Source organism: Ruditapes philippinarum, unplaced genomic scaffold, assembly GCF_026571515.1.
Source record: "Ruditapes philippinarum isolate M1 unplaced genomic scaffold, ASM2657151v2 ctg501_1_1_1_1, whole genome shotgun sequence".
Taxonomy (NCBI): domain Eukaryota; kingdom Metazoa; phylum Mollusca; class Bivalvia; order Venerida; family Veneridae; genus Ruditapes; species Ruditapes philippinarum.
Genome location: NW_026854871.1, coordinates 561,242 through 581,973, shown reverse-complemented (window position 1 = coordinate 581,973; position 20,732 = coordinate 561,242). Strand labels below are relative to the sequence as shown.

The following is a 20,732-nucleotide window of genomic DNA, read 5'->3' as shown; positions in this document are numbered from 1 at the left end:
ATACATTAGGAAATAAAGAAGTTATTTAAAAAAGACAACATTTTTTTCATAAAAATTCTAAATTCAAGGGAGGTAATACTGATAATTTTTGTGCTAGAGTTGTAAACCTTGTCACATATGATGTGGTTGATGACCAGAAACTTATATTTAAAGTTTGAAGTAAACACCTTAAGAAATAAAGAACTTATAGTGAAAAAGCTGAAAAATTTAAATCAGAAATCTTGAAATTCAGGCTATTTGTTGCCATAGCAACCAGAATTTTCAACATAGGATGAAAAAAAAAAGACGTGCATAATCTCCATATGCCATCTTTCCATATATCACGTTTCATAAAAATATTTTCAGTACTTTTTACGTTATCACGGGATCCAGTTTATGTGTTCAATTTGCCATATTTTCAGGCTATTTGTTGCCATAGCAACCAGAATTTTCCACACAGGAAGAAAAAAAAAAGACGTGCATAATCTCCATACTGCCATCTATCCATATATCAAGTTTCATAAAAATATTTTCAGTACTTTTTGTGTTATCGCGGGATCCAGTTTATGTGTTCAATTTGCCATATTTTCAGGCTATTTGTTGCCATAGCAACCAGAATTTTCCACACAGGAAGAAAAAAAAAAGACGTGCATAATCTCCATACTGCCATCTATCCATATATCAAGTTTCATAAAAATATTTTCAGTACTTTTTGTGTTATCGCGGGATCCAGTTTATGTGTTCAATTTGCCATATTTTCAGGCTATTTGTTGCCATAGCAACCAGAATTTTCAACATAGGAAGAAAGAAAAAAGACGTGCATAATCTCCATACTGCCATCTATCCATATATCAAGTTTCATTAAAATATTTTCAGTACATTTTGCGTTATCGCGGGATCCATTTTTGTGGACGGACGGACTGACAGACAGACAGACAGACAGACTGACAGACGGACGGACGGACGGACAGACAGACGGACGGACGGAGGGTAAACCTAAAGTTGTTATTCAAATAAAAGTTCAGAGGTAGGGACCAATCAAATTGACAATCATGATTATGTATCATAAAGGTGCGTTCATTTATCTCTATAATAATATTGAGATAATATTCACAGATAAAATATTATACTGTACTTAACCCTGAACATGCTGAATATTTTAAATGGACTTGTCCCACTTCCATTTTTGGGACTGTCCATTATCAATTTTAGGGATATCAATATGAATATTTAAAATTTGTCAGCCAACAGTATAGAGCCTGGTCAGACTGCACGGATGTGCAGGCTGGCCTGGTTCTATACTGGTGGCAAAGACTCGATGTTTTCGGGTCCAGCACTTAAAGGATTAAGACAAAAATAATCAAACATTAAACAAGCAGTACCAAACATTTTTAAGTATAAATAATTCCAAAAGTAAGCAAAGAACATCTAGACTCTACACATTATGATTTGCTTACCAAAAATAAAACACTAAACATTCACTGACTGGATGACTGAGTTAAATTAACCGATTGAATGTAACATAATAAAGCAGTAGACTAGTCTGAGATAGGGTATAAACCTCGCATTTTTTCCAGTTAAACCGGTCAGGGACTAATAAGGGTTATATAGAATAAAGGTTGAAAAAGATCTTTGACTGGATGACAAGTCTTATTCCTATCATTGTAATTTAGAGGTAAATCTGACTAGTTCTTTCAGAACAGACCAATGTGTTGATGCCACACAATGATGCATCCAGTCTTTAATAATAGGTCTTTCTGAAATTTCAGTTTTAGTAAATTAGAAACAAGAAATACCACAAAGATAATAATGAGCCGCGTCACGACAAAACCAACATAGTGCTTTTGCGACCAGCATCCGCGCAGTCTGATCAGGATCCATGCTGTTCCCTATCAGTTTCTCTTTTGGTAAGCAAACAGCATGGATCCTGATCAGACTGCGCGGATGCGCAGGCTGGTCTGGGTCCATGCTGGTCGCAAAAGCACTATGTTGGTTTTGTTGTGACACGGCTAATATCCCTGTAAGATAACAATATAGATAACCTTTGACATTTCCTAGAAACAAAATTCTTACAGTAATTACAATATGCTCATTTCCTTTAAGATATTTCCTTGCAAACTAACAAATTAGTTCATAAACTATTTGAAATGAGACTCACAGTGATTTATAGACTTGCAATAAGTTTTGACATTTCTCTTAGAAAATTAATTTACTTTATACTTTGTGGAAAACATGACAAGGCAGAAATAAACAATAAACAATTACACTACAAAGAATTAGCTGGAAATTTCTTCTCATGGGTTATGTAAGCAGAGACAACACAAAAAAAATTGTAAAACCTTCAGGCTCTGCACCCTTAAAGCTGCATGCCTCCAGATGAGCCAAAATATTTTAAGAAAATCAAATTTGGGGAAAATGTAGATCTACTAGGATTTTAAGAAAAGTAAAATTATTCCAAATTCAAGTATTGATTAACATGTTTTGTGCTATAATGACTGATTTGCATTATTCATCACCATATTTCTACAGCATGACTAACACAATGACGGCTATTTTTGCATATTTTAAAACTTTTTGGAAATTTATGAGGATTGTAAATGCCATTAACAGTATGTAAATTATTTCTTTTGTTCACTCCACAATATTTTGTTTTTAAATACATTTTTAAAATTTTTATGAAAATTGGCATGAATCTGGATGCATGCTGCTTTATTTTCCTGCATGAGTAATGGAAGTAACACAGACACCAATGTAAACTGTTGTAAAAAAATTAGATTTTTCATAAAAGGAAGTAAATTATCGAAACAGAAATATATCACTTCAGGCAATGGCTACTCCCCTAGCCTGCGTATTTTCAATGTTTTAATGATAATGAAATAAGTTCAGTCACATGATTGCATCTGACATATTGTTTGTTTATAAATGTGATATCAGTTGTAAAATTTCAAAATTTAATCATTATTTATTGTTTTCCATAAATGTGACTCGGGTCAACTGAAAAAAAATAATAGAAGAAGGTATCACAAAGACTCTTAATACCAAGGGATATATCATTTGTTACTTTCTTGTGAACAAACAAATGCCTTAGAACCCAGGTGAATTGCGTCAGTTTTTATTAATGTTCTATATAAGTGGCTTTTAAATATTATCTGAAGTATAAGGGAAGAGCCAATGTTTTACAACTGATCAGGAATATTTACTATAATAAACCAAAGTTAGAGGACAACCCAAAATATCTACTCACCAAATATGAAAACAATCAGCCAAAAAATAAAAGGTGCATGAGCTAAATCTATATTTATCAGTGTCAAACCTTAACATTGACCCAAATGACCACTTCCACTGGCCATCCAAGATATTTACCTATCAAATAATAAAAGAAATATATTTTTTTGCACTGGTTGACCTCAGAGTCCCCTTACTCAACCAAAAATTATAGGACTACCAAAAGGGATGTACCTGCAAAAGAGCAAAAGTGTAAAAAAAAAAATTTATTTTAAGCACCAGTGACCTTGAACTTGACCATAATAACCCCTTGCTACAATCAAAGTTAGGAGACTACCAAAGGTGTCTACCTACCAAATATGAAAGACGTTAGTCAAAGAATAATGCCTATTATAAGTAAATGAGTAAAGCATTATTAAGTATTATAAAAGAAGACAATTCAAAATGTAAGCAAGGTAGAAATAAACCGTTCAGAGTTCTGAAACAACACTCTTCCTCTTTCTTCTCTTAATCAGATTGGAGGATTCCAATAAGAATTTCACCACATCTTTGTTAAGAAAAGAGCACATGTCAATGTTTGTTTTTAAATCTGTTGTTATTCAAATAAAAGTTCAGAGGTAGGGACCAATCAAATTGACAATCATGATTATGTATCATAAAGGTGCGTTCATTTATCTCTATAATAATATTGAGATAATATTCACAGATAAAATATTATACTGTACTTAACCCTGAACATGCTGAATATTTTAAATGGACTTGTCCCACTTCCATTTTTGGGACTGTCCATTATCAATTTTAGGGATATCAATATGAATATTTAAAATTTGTCAGCCAACAGTATAGAGCCTGGTCAGACTGCACGGATGTGCATGCTGGCCTGGTTCTATACTGGTGGCAAAGACTCAATGTTTTCGGGTCCAGCACTTAAAGGATTAAGACAAAAATAATCAAACATTAAACAAGCAGTATCAAACATTTTTAAGTATAAATAATTCCAAAAGTAAGCAAAGAACATCTAGACTCTACACATTATGATTTGCTTACCAAAAATAAAACACTAAACATTCACTGACTGGATGACTGAGTTAAATTAACCGATTGAATGTAACATAATAAAGCAGTAGACTAGTCTGAGACAGGGTATGAAACTCGCATTTTTTCTGTGTTTAATTTTGGTTGTCAAGCGAATCCAAAATGTTATAGCTGACATTGGTAATCAAATCAGCCCCCATAAAACTGATTTTCAACGTATAGGAAAGAATCAATTTGCACCTTTGGTATGTATATAGTCTCATGATGTCCATCCCCCTCCCCCCCCCCCCCCCCCATTAAGGCACAAAATGCAGCTTTGGCTGTTGAGTATGACATGTCACCACTGAGTCGTGGCCTTAAAGTGGTGATAATTTAGTTGTGGCCTTAAAGTGGTGATAATTTACTTCTAAGCAATTTTCATGAATATCAATTTTAAGTTTAAAGTAGGTCACTGTTAAGCAGTCATTGAGCACACAGACATACAGAAGTCTGAGCCAATATGAAAAGATGAAAAAATGTCAGACTAACGCAAACACAAAAAAAACAAGATTTTTCACTTAATCTGTTGATCTTTCATTCTTTAAATATACGCATTTTTATACATCTTTTTCATATCCATCTAGTCGCATTAGTTAAACGAAATTCAAGACACATTCTTTTGATTGCAACTAAAATCATCCAAAATCAAATTCTTATCCGAAAAGCATTCTACTTATCTTGTTTACAACTTCAAAATAGAACATTGATTGAAGCTTACCTGCTCAAATCGACTTCCAAACAAAGGTTATACCTTTAATGTTAAGTGTATGAAGCGTTTAACGCATGACATGTGTTCGAATCAATGAAAATCTGTTCAATATATTCCATGCAAATTTATGCAGGTAGTCTTCCGGTTCAAGTTGATTATCAAAGTTACTTCCCTTTGATTTAAGTACTACATTTGTAACCAAGAAGTGCGAAAGTTCAATATTTACTAATAAGATAAAACAGAGACTATACAGTATCTATAGAAAGAGGATGGGTAGATTTTAGACGTAAATCAAATAATATTTGTTTTCAATTTTGTTATAAAGCCTCCTAAAGAGTAAAATAAATTGTTTTAACAATCACCAGGTTGGACAGTTACAGTAGCCCGAGTAGGTCCTGTAACAAACATGATTTTACTAGACTATAAAAAATTCTCCTAGTAGCATTTTGAGACACTTAATTAGTCAAAAAAGGAGTCAAAAGTTTGTATCTGTATACAGAACATAAAAAGTTAAATAAAATATAATATTCAAAGAACTAAGTGTGGTCAGGGTATTTTAACAGTTTAAATAGTTCTATCTGAAAGACCCTGGTGTGGTTAAAATATCGCCACACTAGAAAACTGAATAATGTAATCATACTTTAGTTAATGTTTTCAATATATTTTGCAACCAAATATAATTCGATACAGTCAATATATATGCAAAATGAGAGGCTAAATTTCAGTGAATGTGTTGTAAACAAACACCGACACCTTCATGCTTGACTGCCCATTTCTTGGCCAAGGGCAATTCACCACAATTATGAAGTCCAGACATAGTTAAACAGGATAGCTAGATCTGTTAAATGGGGGTATAATTATCAGTAAACAAATGGGTTGATGTAATCACAACTGAATAAGCACTTGTTAAATTTGCCACTTTCTGATCCTATAATTTTGCGACCTTTTACAATTACCTCATGGAAAGATTATTGGAAATCTTTGCATTTTGATTTGCATAGAAACGCATATAACAGTTATCAAGGGGACAACCAGGTTTACTCAGTCATAGCCTTGCACAAGCTTGTATTGTGCAGTTTCACAGGTTTGGAAATTTTATGCATACTGGTTGCAAGGCCCCCACAGTTACACGTTTAAACGTATTTGTTTCGATTTTCATCCCTTAACGTTTACGATATTTTTACCGTTTAATCAAATTACCATATTGTCTTACAAAATATCTTAATCATTGCCTGTAATCACGGCTTTTATCAATTCCACTTGGTTTATTCTAAAGTAAAAATCGGTGTTTACAACCCTCCACGCAGCATCACCGTGCAATATTCGCTTGTGGCATATAAAAATTTTGGTTAAAGTTGATTTTCCTTTGATCTTTCAAAAGAGCGAAATGGGGATACAATGCAGAAAATGTGTGCGGACACAATTGTGATGAGCCCTGAAAATTATTTATTTGTACATGTATTAAAAATAGAAAGTATGTCATCATTTGCCAACTCGAATACATGGTGTAGTATAGTACATGTATATAGAAGTACCACCGTTTAAACGGTATTGTTTCGGTTCTTAGCAATCATGTAAACGTTTACAAAAAATGTAAACGTGGGAGCCTTACTGATTGGAGAGATAAAATGAACGTTTTAAAGACAATTTTAGTGAACAAAAAGCTGCAATAAATATTTCACACAAAAATGTTAAACATGTTTAATGTATGACAAAATGTGAAGTAATTTTGAATTGTATCTGAACACTTGCCATTTACTCTTAGATGGGCATAATTTCACTTTAATGATAAGAAATAATCACATTATTTAAACTGATAAACTTTGGCATCCAAGTATAACATTTTTATTCCTTCTTTGTTACTTTTTAATAGACAATGCAGGTATCATTAAATAGACACTGTTATCACTCTAAAAATAGTCTATAATAGTAACAGACGTTGTTTAAGAACTTTAGATCAATGAGAAACTTATGTTATTAGTTTTAATAACTTTTTCTCTATATTTTTGTTACAGTTAGAAAGAGTTAATGATGAAGCCAATCAAACTGTCCAACTTCTTGATGCTTTTCTGCCAATTACCTGCAAGGTAATATTGTATTATTAATTCTAGTACAGATAAATAATAATGCAGCAATTTATACTTTTAGTACAATAATTATTTGCCCAATTTCATGAATGACTTGTCTTGCATTGATAATAATTTGCCTTTCTTTATCAGGGTATATAAAAATGATGCTATTGTATCTCAAAAGATAATAATAATGGTGGTGTTCGTGTATTAAATGGACTCCACCGAAGTTTCTTTTGACATGAAGGAACTAGAAATATTTTTTGTCAAGACTTGTGTACCATTTGATAAAGGTCTAGGCAAAAAGTTTCTATGCAAAATTTCAGATCGTTTCCTATCTCTGTTTTCCCAGAACGATTGTTTTTGTTGTGCAAGATCAAGTACATCAATTGATCTATGCAAGATTTTATTTCAGATTTGAGCCGCATCACGACAAAACCAACATAGTGTGTTTGCGACCAGCATGGATCCAGATCAGCCTGCACATCCGCGCAGTCTGATCAGGATCCATGCTGTTCGCTTACCAACCCTATTACAAGTAGAGAAACTGATAGCGAACAGCATGGATCCTGATCAGACTGCGCGGATGAACTCCTTTAATAAATCATCAGACTTTCTTTTCGGACAGTGACATGTATAACTTCAAAACATGTTACAACAGTTATATATATCGGGGACTAATAATTGTGATGTGAATTATATGGTGAATCATTATGAAAAAAGGGTTATGCATCAATTTGCTGCATGAGACTACTTGGTTAAGGAAAATAAGATTCTTCAGTTAGTTTTGCCACATACATATTCATTTTCCTTTTAAAAATGCTTTTTTCTTTAAATCACAAAGTTCTTATTGATGAAATGTATTATGTCTGGAGTATATTTTCCATATGTTGGTTATTGAACTTTAAGAATTTTATAATTGAGAGAAAAGAGTCAATATGCTAAATTTTCAAAACCTTGAAATTATCTTATTAAATTTACTTCATGTTTTATTTTATTTTTTCCAAAGGTTTCGTTTTTATATAAGGACGCATAGATCAGTTAGAGTGATTGTAATTGTCTTCCTGACTGTATTTTATTGTGAGTTCCTTCATTACTACCTGGTGCTACTCTGGTGCATGTGGCCATCTCTTGCCAGTGCGGGAGTCACAGGACAGACCCCGGTACGAGCCATGTTCATTGGAGACACACATATACTCGGGTCTGATGCACATTGGTTTGATAAATTAAGGAGGTAAGCTTTTTTTCTGCCATTTCTCACAGACCTGTAATATTTAAGAATTAAAATTAAAATCTTTTTCTTGTCAATTATGTTGCCTTTATAAAGATAATTATACAAAATTTATGTCAGACTCATTTCTTTTTGAGAAGTACGATAAAAAGATCTCAAACCAGACTGATTTTTTGAAAAATACGAGTACTAATGTATGCATTTTGTTTACAGGGAATGGCAAATGGTACGATCTTTTCAGGCCAGCATGTTGATTCACAGTCCTGAAGTTGTCTTTATACTAGGTATGTATGTTTTGCTTAATAAAGACAATCTTGTAAGAAGTGGGGAGTTGGTATGCTGAAAATACATTGTATGTCTTTCCACTCAGTTTTGCTTGTCCAGGTCATAACTCAAAAAGTATTAGAGGTATATTGATCTCATTAAGAAGTGGAACAGTGTTGAGGAACCATAACTATGTGCATCCTGCATGTCTATCTGTACATCCTGTTATCCTTATTTCATCAATAACATGAGAAGAAAAATGTTGTGGTTAATGTTACCTGGTATGGACATTGGTCATGGCTAGCAGATAACCCCTATTTAATTTGAGGTCATTAGATTAAAGGTCAGTGTCACAGTTACACTTTGTAAAATGTCTTTGTGCGATCAATAACTTAAGATAAAATCAGTCAAATTTGTTAAACTTTGTAGGAAATTTTCAATGGCCAGTTTATAACCTCATTGATTGTACACTGTATGTTGTATATTATCAGTTATATCTTGTAATATGGGGCGTCTGTGGCCGAGTGGTTAAGGTCGTTGACTTCAAACCACTTGACCCTCACTGCTGTGGGTTCAAATCTCATTTGAGCAAGCTATCTAGCTAGCTGACGGAAAGTCGGTTGTTTTACTCAGGTGCCAGTTGGTGCCTGAAATATACACAGAATGACACCTCAGGACTTCCTCCACCAGTAAATCCAGAACGTCTCCATATGACCTATACCGTGCCGATATAACGTAAAACCGAATCAAACAAACATACAAATCTTGTAATATGAAAAATACCTGAAAGGTCTGCAAGTCATGTGACATAATTTATGTTTTATGCATTTTTCAGGGGACCTTTTGGACAATGGTCAAGTTTGTAGTCGGAAAGAATTTGAATATCATGTTAAACGATTCAGAAAAATGTTCAGCACTCCTACAGGAACAAGCCAAGAGATTGTAGTAGGGAATCACGATGTTGGCTTTCATTATATGTAAGTGTGCCAAGTGATTAATAATGCTATGTCTAATATACAACCAGTTTAATGCAAGGCCAGATTCCTTATTGATGCACTTTGACCAAACTGAACACTGTTTCATGAAAGTGAATCATGAATATATCAAAGTTTTATTACAAAGGTGCAAGCTGCATCAGGAAAAATCTTACTTTGTGCGGGATTCAAACCAAAGACCAACAGCTTTCAAACACATACAAAAATAAATATGGACAATTCCAAACTCAGAGAAGGACAAGTCTCTTTACAATTTTAGAATTTTAGAAATAAGCAACATTTATTTCTTACAGAAAATACTAAATAATTTCTTTGATGCCAATATTCATCCTAGAAAGATGGCATACGTAAGGCATTTCAGCAATAATATACTGACATTAAGTAGTCAGTATTGTAGAATTTTGTAATATTTCACCCATGTTTACTATTTGCATGTACATATGGTATTTCACTTACATTGAAAACAGCAACACTGTATAGATGTGGTGGTGGTGGTGTTGGTAATTTTCACTCTGAATCACGGTAGTGAGCCATATTGAATTTACCAGTTCAGCCACCCCATCGTTTCCGGGCAGGCTGTCAAGCAGTTTTACCAGTACTAGTTGCCTTCACTAATGAAAGGAACTGATTACTTCCGTACATGCTAGAGCAGAGGTACAGTACGAATGACTGTAGAAAGGATTTTAGGATTTATCACAACGAAAGTGACCTGCCCTATCCGGGAATCTACCTGATTCACAGTCCAATGCTCTAACTAACCAGACGCCTGCTGTGTAGATAATGTGTAGGTTATTTTTTTATACCAGTTAATTAGGACTGCATGGAAGAGCAGGCTGGCCTGGCTCTGAGCTGGTAGCAATGGCTGAACACGTTTGGTTCAAAGAGACAGACCAAAGTTAAAACAAGCGAAAAACATTCTGATAATTTTCCAAGTCTTGATTATTGGATCCACAAAGAAATGAAAAGATCAATTAAGTTAAAGGTCAAAGGTTAATTGTAACCATGTCATAACATATTCTATATGCTCATTAGCTTAAATCAATGTTGTGTTTTTCTTTTGAGATCAAATCTTTTTCATTGTATTGGATATAAATAATTTATAGCTATTGAGGTTACATCAATAGTTCAGTGTGATGTATGGGAAATATTCTCACAGACATAAAAACAGATTGATTACATATTGAGTATTCTGTTTTATTGGTGTGATAAGATCCATGTTTTGTGGACATTACAATATTTTATAAATACAATGTAACATACTAAGACCTTGTAGGAAGTTACTCTTCTGTATAATTTACTCTTTTTTCTTGATCACCTTTAACTGGTATATGATGGCAAGATGTCTGCTGTTTATCACTAGTTGTTGTCTACACTTTCTTTAAACAATATCTCCACCTTAACAACATTGTGGCTTTTGTCCAAACTTCAAAGAAATGTTTCTATAAACAAGAGGGCCATGATGGCCCTGAGGTCGCTCACCTGTATATAGCTCCCCCCCCCCCCCCTGGGCCAATTTTTACCCAAGGGCTTTTATTTGTTTATTTGAACAGACTTGGTAGACACCCATAAGAAGTTGTTACATGCTAAACATCTAAGTTCTAGCTCATTGGGTTTTTTAAAAGAAGATTTTTAAAGTTTTTACTATACACATATAGTTAAAAACAATGACACCCCTGGGGCAGGGCCAGTTTTGACCCCCGGGCTTTTGTTTGAACAAACTTTGTAGATATTTACTTAAAGATGTTTCTTGCTTAATATCTAAACTCTAGCTATTTGGGTTTTTTCAAAGAAGATTTTTAAGTTTTTGCTATACACATACAAGAGGGCCATGATGGCCCTGAGGTCGCTCACCTGTATATAGCCTTTTATTTGAACATACTTGGTAGACACCCATTAGAACATGTTTCATGCTAAATATCTTAGCTCTAGCTCTTTGAGTTCTTTAAAAGAAGATTTTTTAAGTTTTTACTATATGCATATAGGGAAAATCAATGACCCCCTGGGGCGGGGCCAATTTTGACTCCAGGGCTTTTATTTGAACAAACTTGGTAGACACTCATTAGAAGATGTTTCATGCTAAATATCTTAGCTCTAGCTCTTTGGGTTCTTTAAAAGAAGATTTTTTAAGTTTTTACTATATGCATATAGGGAAAATCTATGACCCCCTGGGACAGGGCCAATTTTGACCCCAGGGCTTTTAATTGAACAAACTTGGTAGACATTCACTAGAAGATGTTTCATGTTCAAATATCTAAGCTCTAGCTCTTACGGTTCTTTAAAAAGAAGATTTTTTAAGTTTTTACTATATGCATATAGGGAAAAATCAATGACCCCCCGGGGCGGGGCCAATTTTGACCCCAGGGCTTTTATTTGAACAAACTTGGTAGACACTCACTAGAAGATGTTTCATGCTAAATATCTTAGCTCTAGCTCTTTGGGTTCTTTAAAAGAAGATTTTTTTAGTTTTTACTATATGCATATAGGGAAAATCTATGACCCCCTGGGACAGGGCCAATTTTGACCTCAGGGCTTTTATTTGAACAAACTTGGTAGACACTCATTAGAAGATGTTTCATGCTAAATATCTTAGCTCTAGCTCTTTGGGTTCTTTAAAAGAAGATTTTTTTAGTTTTTACTATATGCATATAGGGAAAATCAATGACCCCCCTGGGACAGGGCCAATTTTGACCTCAGGGCTTTTATTTGAACAAACTTGGTAGACACTCATTAGAAGATGTTTCATGCTAAATATCTTAGCTCTAGCTCTTTGGGTTCTTTAAAAGAAGATTTTTTTAAGTTTTTACTATATGCATATATAGGGAAAATCAATGACCCCCTGGGGCGGGGCCAATTTTGACCAAGGGCTTTTATTTGAACAAACTTAGTAGACATTCACTAGAAGATGTTTCATGCCAAATATCTTAGCTCTAGCTTTTTACAGTTCTTTAAAAGAAGATTTTTTAAGTTTTTTACTATATGCATATAGGGAAAATCAATGACCCCCCGGGCCGGGGCCAATTTCGACCCCAGGGCTTTTATTTGAACAAACTTGGTAGACACTCACTAGAAGATGTTTCATGTCAAATATCTTAGCTCTAGCTCTTTGGGTTCTTTAAAAGAAGATTTTTTAAGTTTTTACTATATGCATATAGGGAAAATCAATGACCCCCTGGGGCCGGGCCAATTTTGACCCTAGGGCTTTTATTTGAACAAACTTGGTAGACACTCATTAGAAGATGTTTCATGCCAAATATCTAAGCTCTAGCTCTTACGATTCTTTAAAAGAAGATATTTAAAGATTTTTCTTTCGGTTGCCATGGCAACCAGAGTTCTGCATGAAATGGAATTCTTTGAACAATCTTGATAGAGCTTCATACAAAGAGTATTCCTGCCAAGTTTCATTAACATTGGCCTTGCGGTATCATAGAAGATGTCCTGAGAATATTTAAAATGTGGACGGACGACAGACGACGGACGCCATCTGGTTGGCCATCCTAAAAGCTCACCTGCACTTTGTGCAAGGTGAGCTAAAAAGTAATCTCTATAAAAAAGTAATCTTGCCTCTGGGTCACAAGTTGGCCTTGCCTTGAGGTCACTTTGTTTTGACTTGTAAAGAAAACATATTTTATAAATTTTGAACTTGAAAAATACAGTAGCCAGAGCAAATATTTAGCATTATCTTGTGGTCCTCTACAAAAGTATTATTAATCATGCGCTTGAGGTTGGAATTACCCTTGTCATTAGGGGGAGGGGAGCAATTAGGGTTACACAAAGACTTTTATAGAATACTAGTATATAGGAAAGCAGGAAATTACATTTGATTGTTCTTGTGTACATGTAACAATGCTTTGTGGACATCCACCAAATTTATATAATTTATACCCCGGGTGTAAAAAATAGCTTGTCCAAGAATAATTTTCTCAAATACTACAATGCATATAGCTTAGATATTTGGCATGTAACACATTGTGGTCCTTTACAGAAGTTCATAAAACATGAGTGAAAAACATGGCACCCCAAGGTGACCCTGCATTGACCTTTTCTAGCAATATACCTCAGGCGAGCAATCTAGGACCATGATGTTCAAACACTAGTCACTATTTCATGCTTATTTTATAATTTGAAAATGGAAAATAAATTAAGTTTGTCTTAAACCATACTTTGACTATCTTTTAACCCTTTTAAGTGATTACAGCATTGTCAACTTGTCTGCTGTTACTACAAACTTAAAGCCAATCATTGCTGTAAGTCTTGTGCTATACTGCTTGCATCTCAATTTTAGTCTCTTTAGATAAAGCTGAAAAAAGAAAAGATTTTAACATGATGTTATAATATTGTCTTTTTTATTATTTTTTGTTTGAAGGATGTCAGATCGCAACCATGACAGATTTAAAGAAGCATTTTCTGTACCTCCTGTTCGTCTAGTCACAATTCGAGGTGTAGATTTTGTACTTCTTAACAGCATGGCCATGGAAGGGGATGGTTGTAATATTTGCCATGAGGCAGAGGAACAGTTAAGACAGATAAAATGGCGGCTCAAATGTTTAAAAGTAAGTACATCAATGATGGTAGGATATATAGAAGATTAAAAGAATCTAACGCTAGATGTCGGTACAGACAAGAATATCTAGCTTGAGGGTAAGAAGGTTCTGCCGAGTTTCTGTTATGGCAGCTAGTGGTTGATTCTTTTTCTTGTATATTACATAGAAGTAATATTACAAAAACTAATATTTTCATTTCACACAACGAATTTACAACTACGTTAATAATGTCAGTCAAGGAAGGCACTTTATTCATAAAAGGTGCCTGAGAATGAATTCATTTAAGGCAAGGGACTTGTTTTATATGGGGGTATGTGATGTGTGTAAGACAGGTTTTTCTAGCACTGGTGTAAACAGTTGATAATCCTGTCTAATATGCAAGACAGTATTGGTATATGTTGAGTACCTTAACAATTGTAACTGAACTAACAGTCTCAAGACGAGTGTAGGACAGAAGCCCTCTCGGACAAAAGCCCTCCCATTCAAAACTGACAAGCAGACAAAAGCCCTCCCGTGAAAATGACAGCGTGGAAAAAAGCCCTCTCGTGAAAATGACATTGTCCGCTTTGTCATTTATGGACGGGAGGGCTTTTGTCTGGGTGGGCTTTTGTCCGTTTCCTGTCTCAGACAGTTAATAACACTAATGTTCACAAATGACTGTTGGTATTGCTTACTGTTCTTGAATATTCTGGTTCATATAAAAAAAAGTAACAATTTTACAAGACACATCTATTTTTATTTTGCAGAACTAAGATAATTATTGTGTAATTTGTGATGTTTTTATTTTTCATTCAAGTTTGTGCCCGACTATGAAATTACATAACTTTTTTTTTGTACAAAAAATATTGCTAGATTTTCACATTTTGATATACAAGTTGATATACATGAAGAATCTGTTATATTTATGTAAAACTGGTACAATTATCCCACAATATTATATGCTGTGACAATATAGCACTTGTACTGTCTTGTAAATGTGATGTTGATTATACAGGGTATAGAGGAGAGGAAGTTTGTATCTGACATCTGTGATACACTGGAGCCAGTATCTAACTCAAGGCCAGTTCTCCTGCAGGTATCATAAAATAAACCCACTATAATATTACATGTTAATGCACTTGTTACTATATATAGTAACAAAATTGCCTATTATTTCAACTGATTATGAGTGTCATGTGACCAATTATGGGTTTGCGGCCCGGGGCCAAGAACTAGTTATCAGCCCACTGAACATGTGCATGTGCACCAACTGGAACAATGACGTCACATTTTACGTCATCAAACAGTTAACTGTAAGAGTGAAAGTAGGTTTTAAGCATGAATCGCTTGATTTTATTATGTGAGCTGAAGCGTATTTCGTACACACATAGTTTTATTACTGTTGAAATTTAGAGAAATACAAAATGTAATATCACAAATTCATTAAAAAAAAACAAACAAAAAAAAGACTTGCTTCTAAAAAATTCTAAAGTAGTGTACTTTGAGTATACAAAAAAGTAAACAACTCTATAGAAGTTACTGTACTGTACAGTAGAAATGCAGACAGATATTTCAACGAAAGAAATTTCAAAATATTTTTCTTTTTTAGAAAATGCTACTATGAGATCTACCAAGTGTATTAAAGACATTAATACACGTCTTAGTTGTACCAGAAGGTGATAATCTGCCCTGGAATGAATAATGCCCATGGACTGAAGCCCTTGGGGGCCATTATTCATTTTGTGGGCCGATTATCACCTTCTGTTTCTACCCTGCTGTGTATTAATCTCTTAATATGAATGATGTTTTCTTTGAATCATATTTGTAGATAATTAATATATTTTCATCATCAGTAATCTATGTACGTGATTATTTCGGAAGAGAGTCATTGTGCAAGGTACAAACAGTCTTCTTTAAAGAAAAACTCTTAGAAAAGAAAACCTAACAATTAAGAAATGTGCATTTCTTTAGGTTGAAAGTCTCCTTTGGAAGAGTATCAGTGATAAAAGTTTTAATCCTTGACCTTGTATCTAACAGTGTTAATACTAGACCATATGCCTTCTCTACATACATGTATGTTTGCTGTTATAGCAATGACTTATTCATGGATTGTTTTACCAAAAAAAATTTTTCTTCAATATTGACAATATTAGTGGAAGAGAAAATAATAAGATGACTAGCTTATGCGAAATTGTTGTTTATTGTCAAGTTGCAAACCAACATGTCTATAATGATGGCGGCCTGATGGAACATTTTACACTTGTTCCTGGTAATCAGGGAGACTCCCATATTCCTAGCATATGGTTATGGTTCTTTTACAGCATTTTCCAATGTTTCGGGAGTCAGACAAAGATTGCTCAACCCCAGATGCTCCCCCAGATGATGAAAAACTTATACCATTCAGGGAAAAGTTTGATTGTTTATCAAGAGATAGTAGCAAAATGGTGGGTGATTTCTTTATAAGAAATTTAGCAGATTATTTGTGGATTATCAGACTCCAAATATTGTTTGTATTCATTTAGCTTTTTTAAATCATAGCCATTGCCATATTATAAGATTTGCCTCAATATTTGTTGATTTTGGATTTCTTTTAACCATAATCATGCTGGAACCAAAGGTCACCAGTATAGAGTCAGGCAACAGACACTTAACTACTGACTGATATCATCTTGATATTCCCATGTGATAATAGCTAGTTCTATTTAAAAAAATATTTACAAAACATGTCTTTGGAAAATACATTACTGGTTCCCTAGCAGTTTCCGGACCTTTATAATTTTTGTCCAGTATGATCTATTTTTATCAGTAGGGCATCTATGATACTTCATTAAATCAGAGAGGCATTTGTTTTCTATGCAACACAGCAGTTAAAATAATACAGCTTTTTATATGATTTGAAGTTTTGTATGTTGTTTAAAGATACCTTAGAGGACATGCATCATCTAAAAATTAACACCACTTGGGGAATTCTAGTTTGAATGGCCATGCTCAATAACTGATAGCCCATTCCAGGTAAATCAATACTTTTGAACAATATATTTGCAGATGACATGGAAAAGGTTTGGTAGTTGTATTTCTTTGATAAAATCATTTTAACATTTCTTACTGGTACTGAACTACATTCAAAATAAAAAAGGGATGTAAAACTGCTATGAAATTTTGAATATACACGATTAAAGGTGTTACATTCAAGCCTATATTCTAATTAAAAAGTAAAGCAAAACAGCAACATTGAAAACATGGTTATGCTGGACAGGTGTCTAACTTTGATCTGTCAAAGTTTTGTACTTGTCTGTAGACAGATTTTTATTTTATTTTTTAAGAAGCGCAATTTGGGGCCAGAAACTGCTTGGAAACCAGTAGTCTGTAATTTGTTTTAATGTTTGAAGTTCCAATTTGTTATTTGACAGGTGAATTATGTACATCATATAATACTTAATATTGAAAATCAGATCAAAGAGAATTTAATATTAAATTTCTTCACAAATATCTTTTCCTCTCATCAGATTAAATATTATGATATATCTTTTATACATGTATTTGCAGATAGTTTAAGAAATGTTCACAGAATTTATGTTATTTTTCAGCTATTAGAATATTTGGACCCTCGCCTCATTGTGAGTGCTCATACACATCATGGTTGCTATAGGTTACATGAAAATGGAGCACCAGAGTATACAGTAGCTTCCTATAACTGGCGAAATAAAAAGGCACCATCATTTCTGCTGGTAAGGCTTCCATTAGTGTCAAACTTGGATAAAAAACCACTATATTTAAGAATAAAGCTCTTTAGTTGAAATGATTATCTGTGCCTACAGTTCCTTAAAGCATGTTTTCCTATAACTAAATACGAAAGTAAGGTCATAGTCCATCTTGACAGATTTCATTATGTTTTGTTCAGAAATTGTAGAAAAAGGTTTGAAAATGTTTATTTAAATTGCTTGTTTACCAAATGTATCCAAATGACTACATGATTTTTCATTCTTTTCTTCGAATTTCTTCTATACGTACTACCCCGCCCGCAAAAACCCAAGTAAAGCGTTTGCATCTGCGCACTTAACCATGCTGTTCGCTTTCAGTTTTGCACTTTAATAGGGTGGGAACAAACACATGGATCCCATCAGACTGCGCGGATGCGCAGGGGGTCTGGATCCGCTTGCAAACCCCTTATGTGGGGTTTGTCTTCAAAATTTTAAACTGGTATTTTTAGATCTTTTTAAAGTTTACAAAATAGATAAAATTTATGTGTAATTTTGCAATTTAAAGTGGACTTTAAACAGATTGTAAATAGACTTTTGTGAAAGGTGAATCACATTTTAATACACTTGCAGTACATGTATTTTTGCATGAAATTACAACAAACTTCAAATTTATTGAACACATTAGTTTAATTCCTATTACAGGAAAGAAACAGTATATTAGACTAAATGACTAAATGTTTCTTCTTTTACGCTTTATGACAACGGCTTTTGATGCGTATTTGTTTACTTTACAGGCAGAAATCAGTGGGAAAGATTTCATTGTAAGACGGTGCTATCTACCAAATGAATTGACAGTATTTAGTTTGTATATTACTGGAGGAATACTCTTACTTGTTAGCCTAGTCATACCTACATCAGGCAGGAGACCCATGGCGCTAACGTCATCAAATAAATTACACTAACATGCACTTGTTAGCAATAACTACAAAAGTGTTAGAAAAACTTAAGATATAAACAGGTGACAGTGAGATGGAGAAAAAACTTATTATAAGTCTTTAACGTATAAGTAGACTTAATAGGAATCAACAATATTTTGGGGTTTCCCCAGCTTATCTGTAGGTGCAAACAAACTTTTTTAGTTACAGCTTCGATTAGCACAACAGTTTGACTAATCTATTGTGATGGGTAGTTCACCATGAAGCTATAACAGTAAGTTTGTTTGTACCTACGGATTAGCTGGAAAAAACCCACATTTGTCGAGTTCGGGGTAACATCTATAGGTACAATCAGTGGAAGTGCACTGCAAGAGGATCACAACTCTAAAAAAAAGCATTAAATAATTTATCAGAGTTAAAATCTTCCTTTATGTATTTACTTGGGGGGGAAAAAAAAAAAGTAAATAAAAGCTAACAATAAAAAAAAAAAAATTTCCAGTAACACCGCAGTACTTTTTACAATTATATTTCTATACTAAAATTTAGGGTTGCATATGCTAATCTGGCACTTATGAAGATTTTACATGGAGTTAAGATCCATTATCTCAAACTTCTGAAATAATACTATTGTGTGCTTCATGTAAAACTTCATTTTAGGTTGGGGGGGATTTTTCACTCCATTACAAATTTTTTGCTACTGTGAAAAAGTGTATAGATATTATGTCCCTTTCCAAGATTTTTTCTGATTGGAAATTATTAAAAAGGAGTCATGTTCTTTGAGTGATGTTGAAAGTCCATATACCAGTTACTCAATGCTTGTAATCATAATTAGCTCAGTAGAACATCTCTAATAAATATAATGCCTAGATATATTTTGTACTACAATTGTTACAAATTTAATTTCATGTAGTAATTTGTAGAATTTAATGTTCTAAAAGTAAAAAATGTCAAAACTTTTACCCCCACCATATTTGGTTCATCAGAAAAAAAAAAAAATTTCCAGTTTTTATTTTAAAGTTTGATAGCAAAGAATTAAAACCGTCTTCCTCCTCAGTCCCTCCTTACTTGTATTTACGCTGGAAAATAGAGAAGAATATATCCCAGCTAAAAAACATTTAAAAATTATCCTTTAACATTCATTTTGGGTGGTTTTAATTTTTTTTAATTTTTTTTTACTTAAATGATAAAATTTTAAAAGAATTAAAAAACAGAAAAATTTTAAATATCATTTGGAACCCTTTTTGGGTTTTTAAGTTTTTTTATGTAACCACTTTGGTTCATAAAATTGTAAACGAGGTAAATTTTAATTACATATAAATTTTATTAAATTTGAAAAGTTTTGAAAAATTTAATTGTTTTTGGTGTTAAAAATTTTTAAAATAAAAAAATTTTACGAATTTTTTATTTTAAAATTTCATAGATTTTAAATTTACAGTTTTAAAAATACAAAATTTTAAACAAATTTTACCCTTTTTAAAAAATGGGTTTATCTTTTATTTTAGGTTTTGCCCCAAAAAAATTAAAAGTGTAAAAATAAAAAAGGAAAAATAACTCCAAAATTAGTCAGGGCAAGCATTACTGTTCTAATGCATGCACTTTTACTTAGATTAGGTCTATCTATCTAACAAAGTTTTTCTTGGATATCTCTTGTAGTCCCTCAGATATCATCTTGTAGTCTAAGTTAATAATCCAGACAAGTAGCGGGACAAACATTATTTTTCAAAATGGTACATATGTGCTTTTCTTTGAATCTTTAATAGTCATTTTAGTCATTTTTTAGTCACATAAGCCTAAAAAGATCACAAAGTAAACAGAATGAATAGGATCAAAGAAATGTATCAATACCTATTGTCCTAATAGTCATTCAGTAACCTCGTGTTTGTAAGGACGGACCAAATTCCGACAAGGTGGTGACTATATGCTCTTCTTCAGAGCGCATACAAAATGATGCCTGTAAAATGTACTTGCTGACTACTATTTTTAATAATTGAAAATTCAGCACTTCAGATCAAAGCTTGGACAATTTTCAG

At 33.3% G+C, this 20,732-nt stretch overlaps 2 protein-coding genes across 4 annotated transcripts in view; one reads left to right on the top strand and one right to left on the bottom strand.

Annotated features, from left to right (window-relative positions):
• Positions 1-5,151, bottom strand: part of LOC132741382 (uncharacterized) — a 98,406-nt gene extending 93,255 nt beyond the window's left edge. Inside the window, exon 1 of one of the 3 annotated variants that reach the window (XM_060729538.1) lies at positions 4,997-5,151. The gene's annotated coding sequence lies outside the window, so the exon portion shown is untranslated. The remainder of the gene's footprint in view (positions 1-4,996) is intronic. The other 2 variants (XM_060729535.1, XM_060729537.1) reach the window with 2 other exon arrangements.
• A 7-nt stretch (positions 5,152-5,158) lies between these two features.
• LOC132741383 (metallophosphoesterase 1-like) lies at positions 5,159-19,081 on the top strand. Its single transcript, XM_060729539.1, has 10 exons — positions 5,159-5,273; positions 7,003-7,074; positions 8,066-8,290; positions 8,501-8,571; positions 9,387-9,528; positions 13,910-14,096; positions 15,082-15,162; positions 16,388-16,510; positions 17,654-17,794; positions 18,562-19,081. The coding sequence occupies exons 2-10, from the start codon at positions 7,016-7,018 to the stop codon at positions 18,727-18,729; spliced, it is 1,197 nt and encodes a 398-aa protein (XP_060585522.1). The 5' UTR covers positions 5,159-5,273; positions 7,003-7,015; the 3' UTR covers positions 18,730-19,081.
• The last annotated feature ends 1,651 nt before the right edge of the window (positions 19,082-20,732 follow it).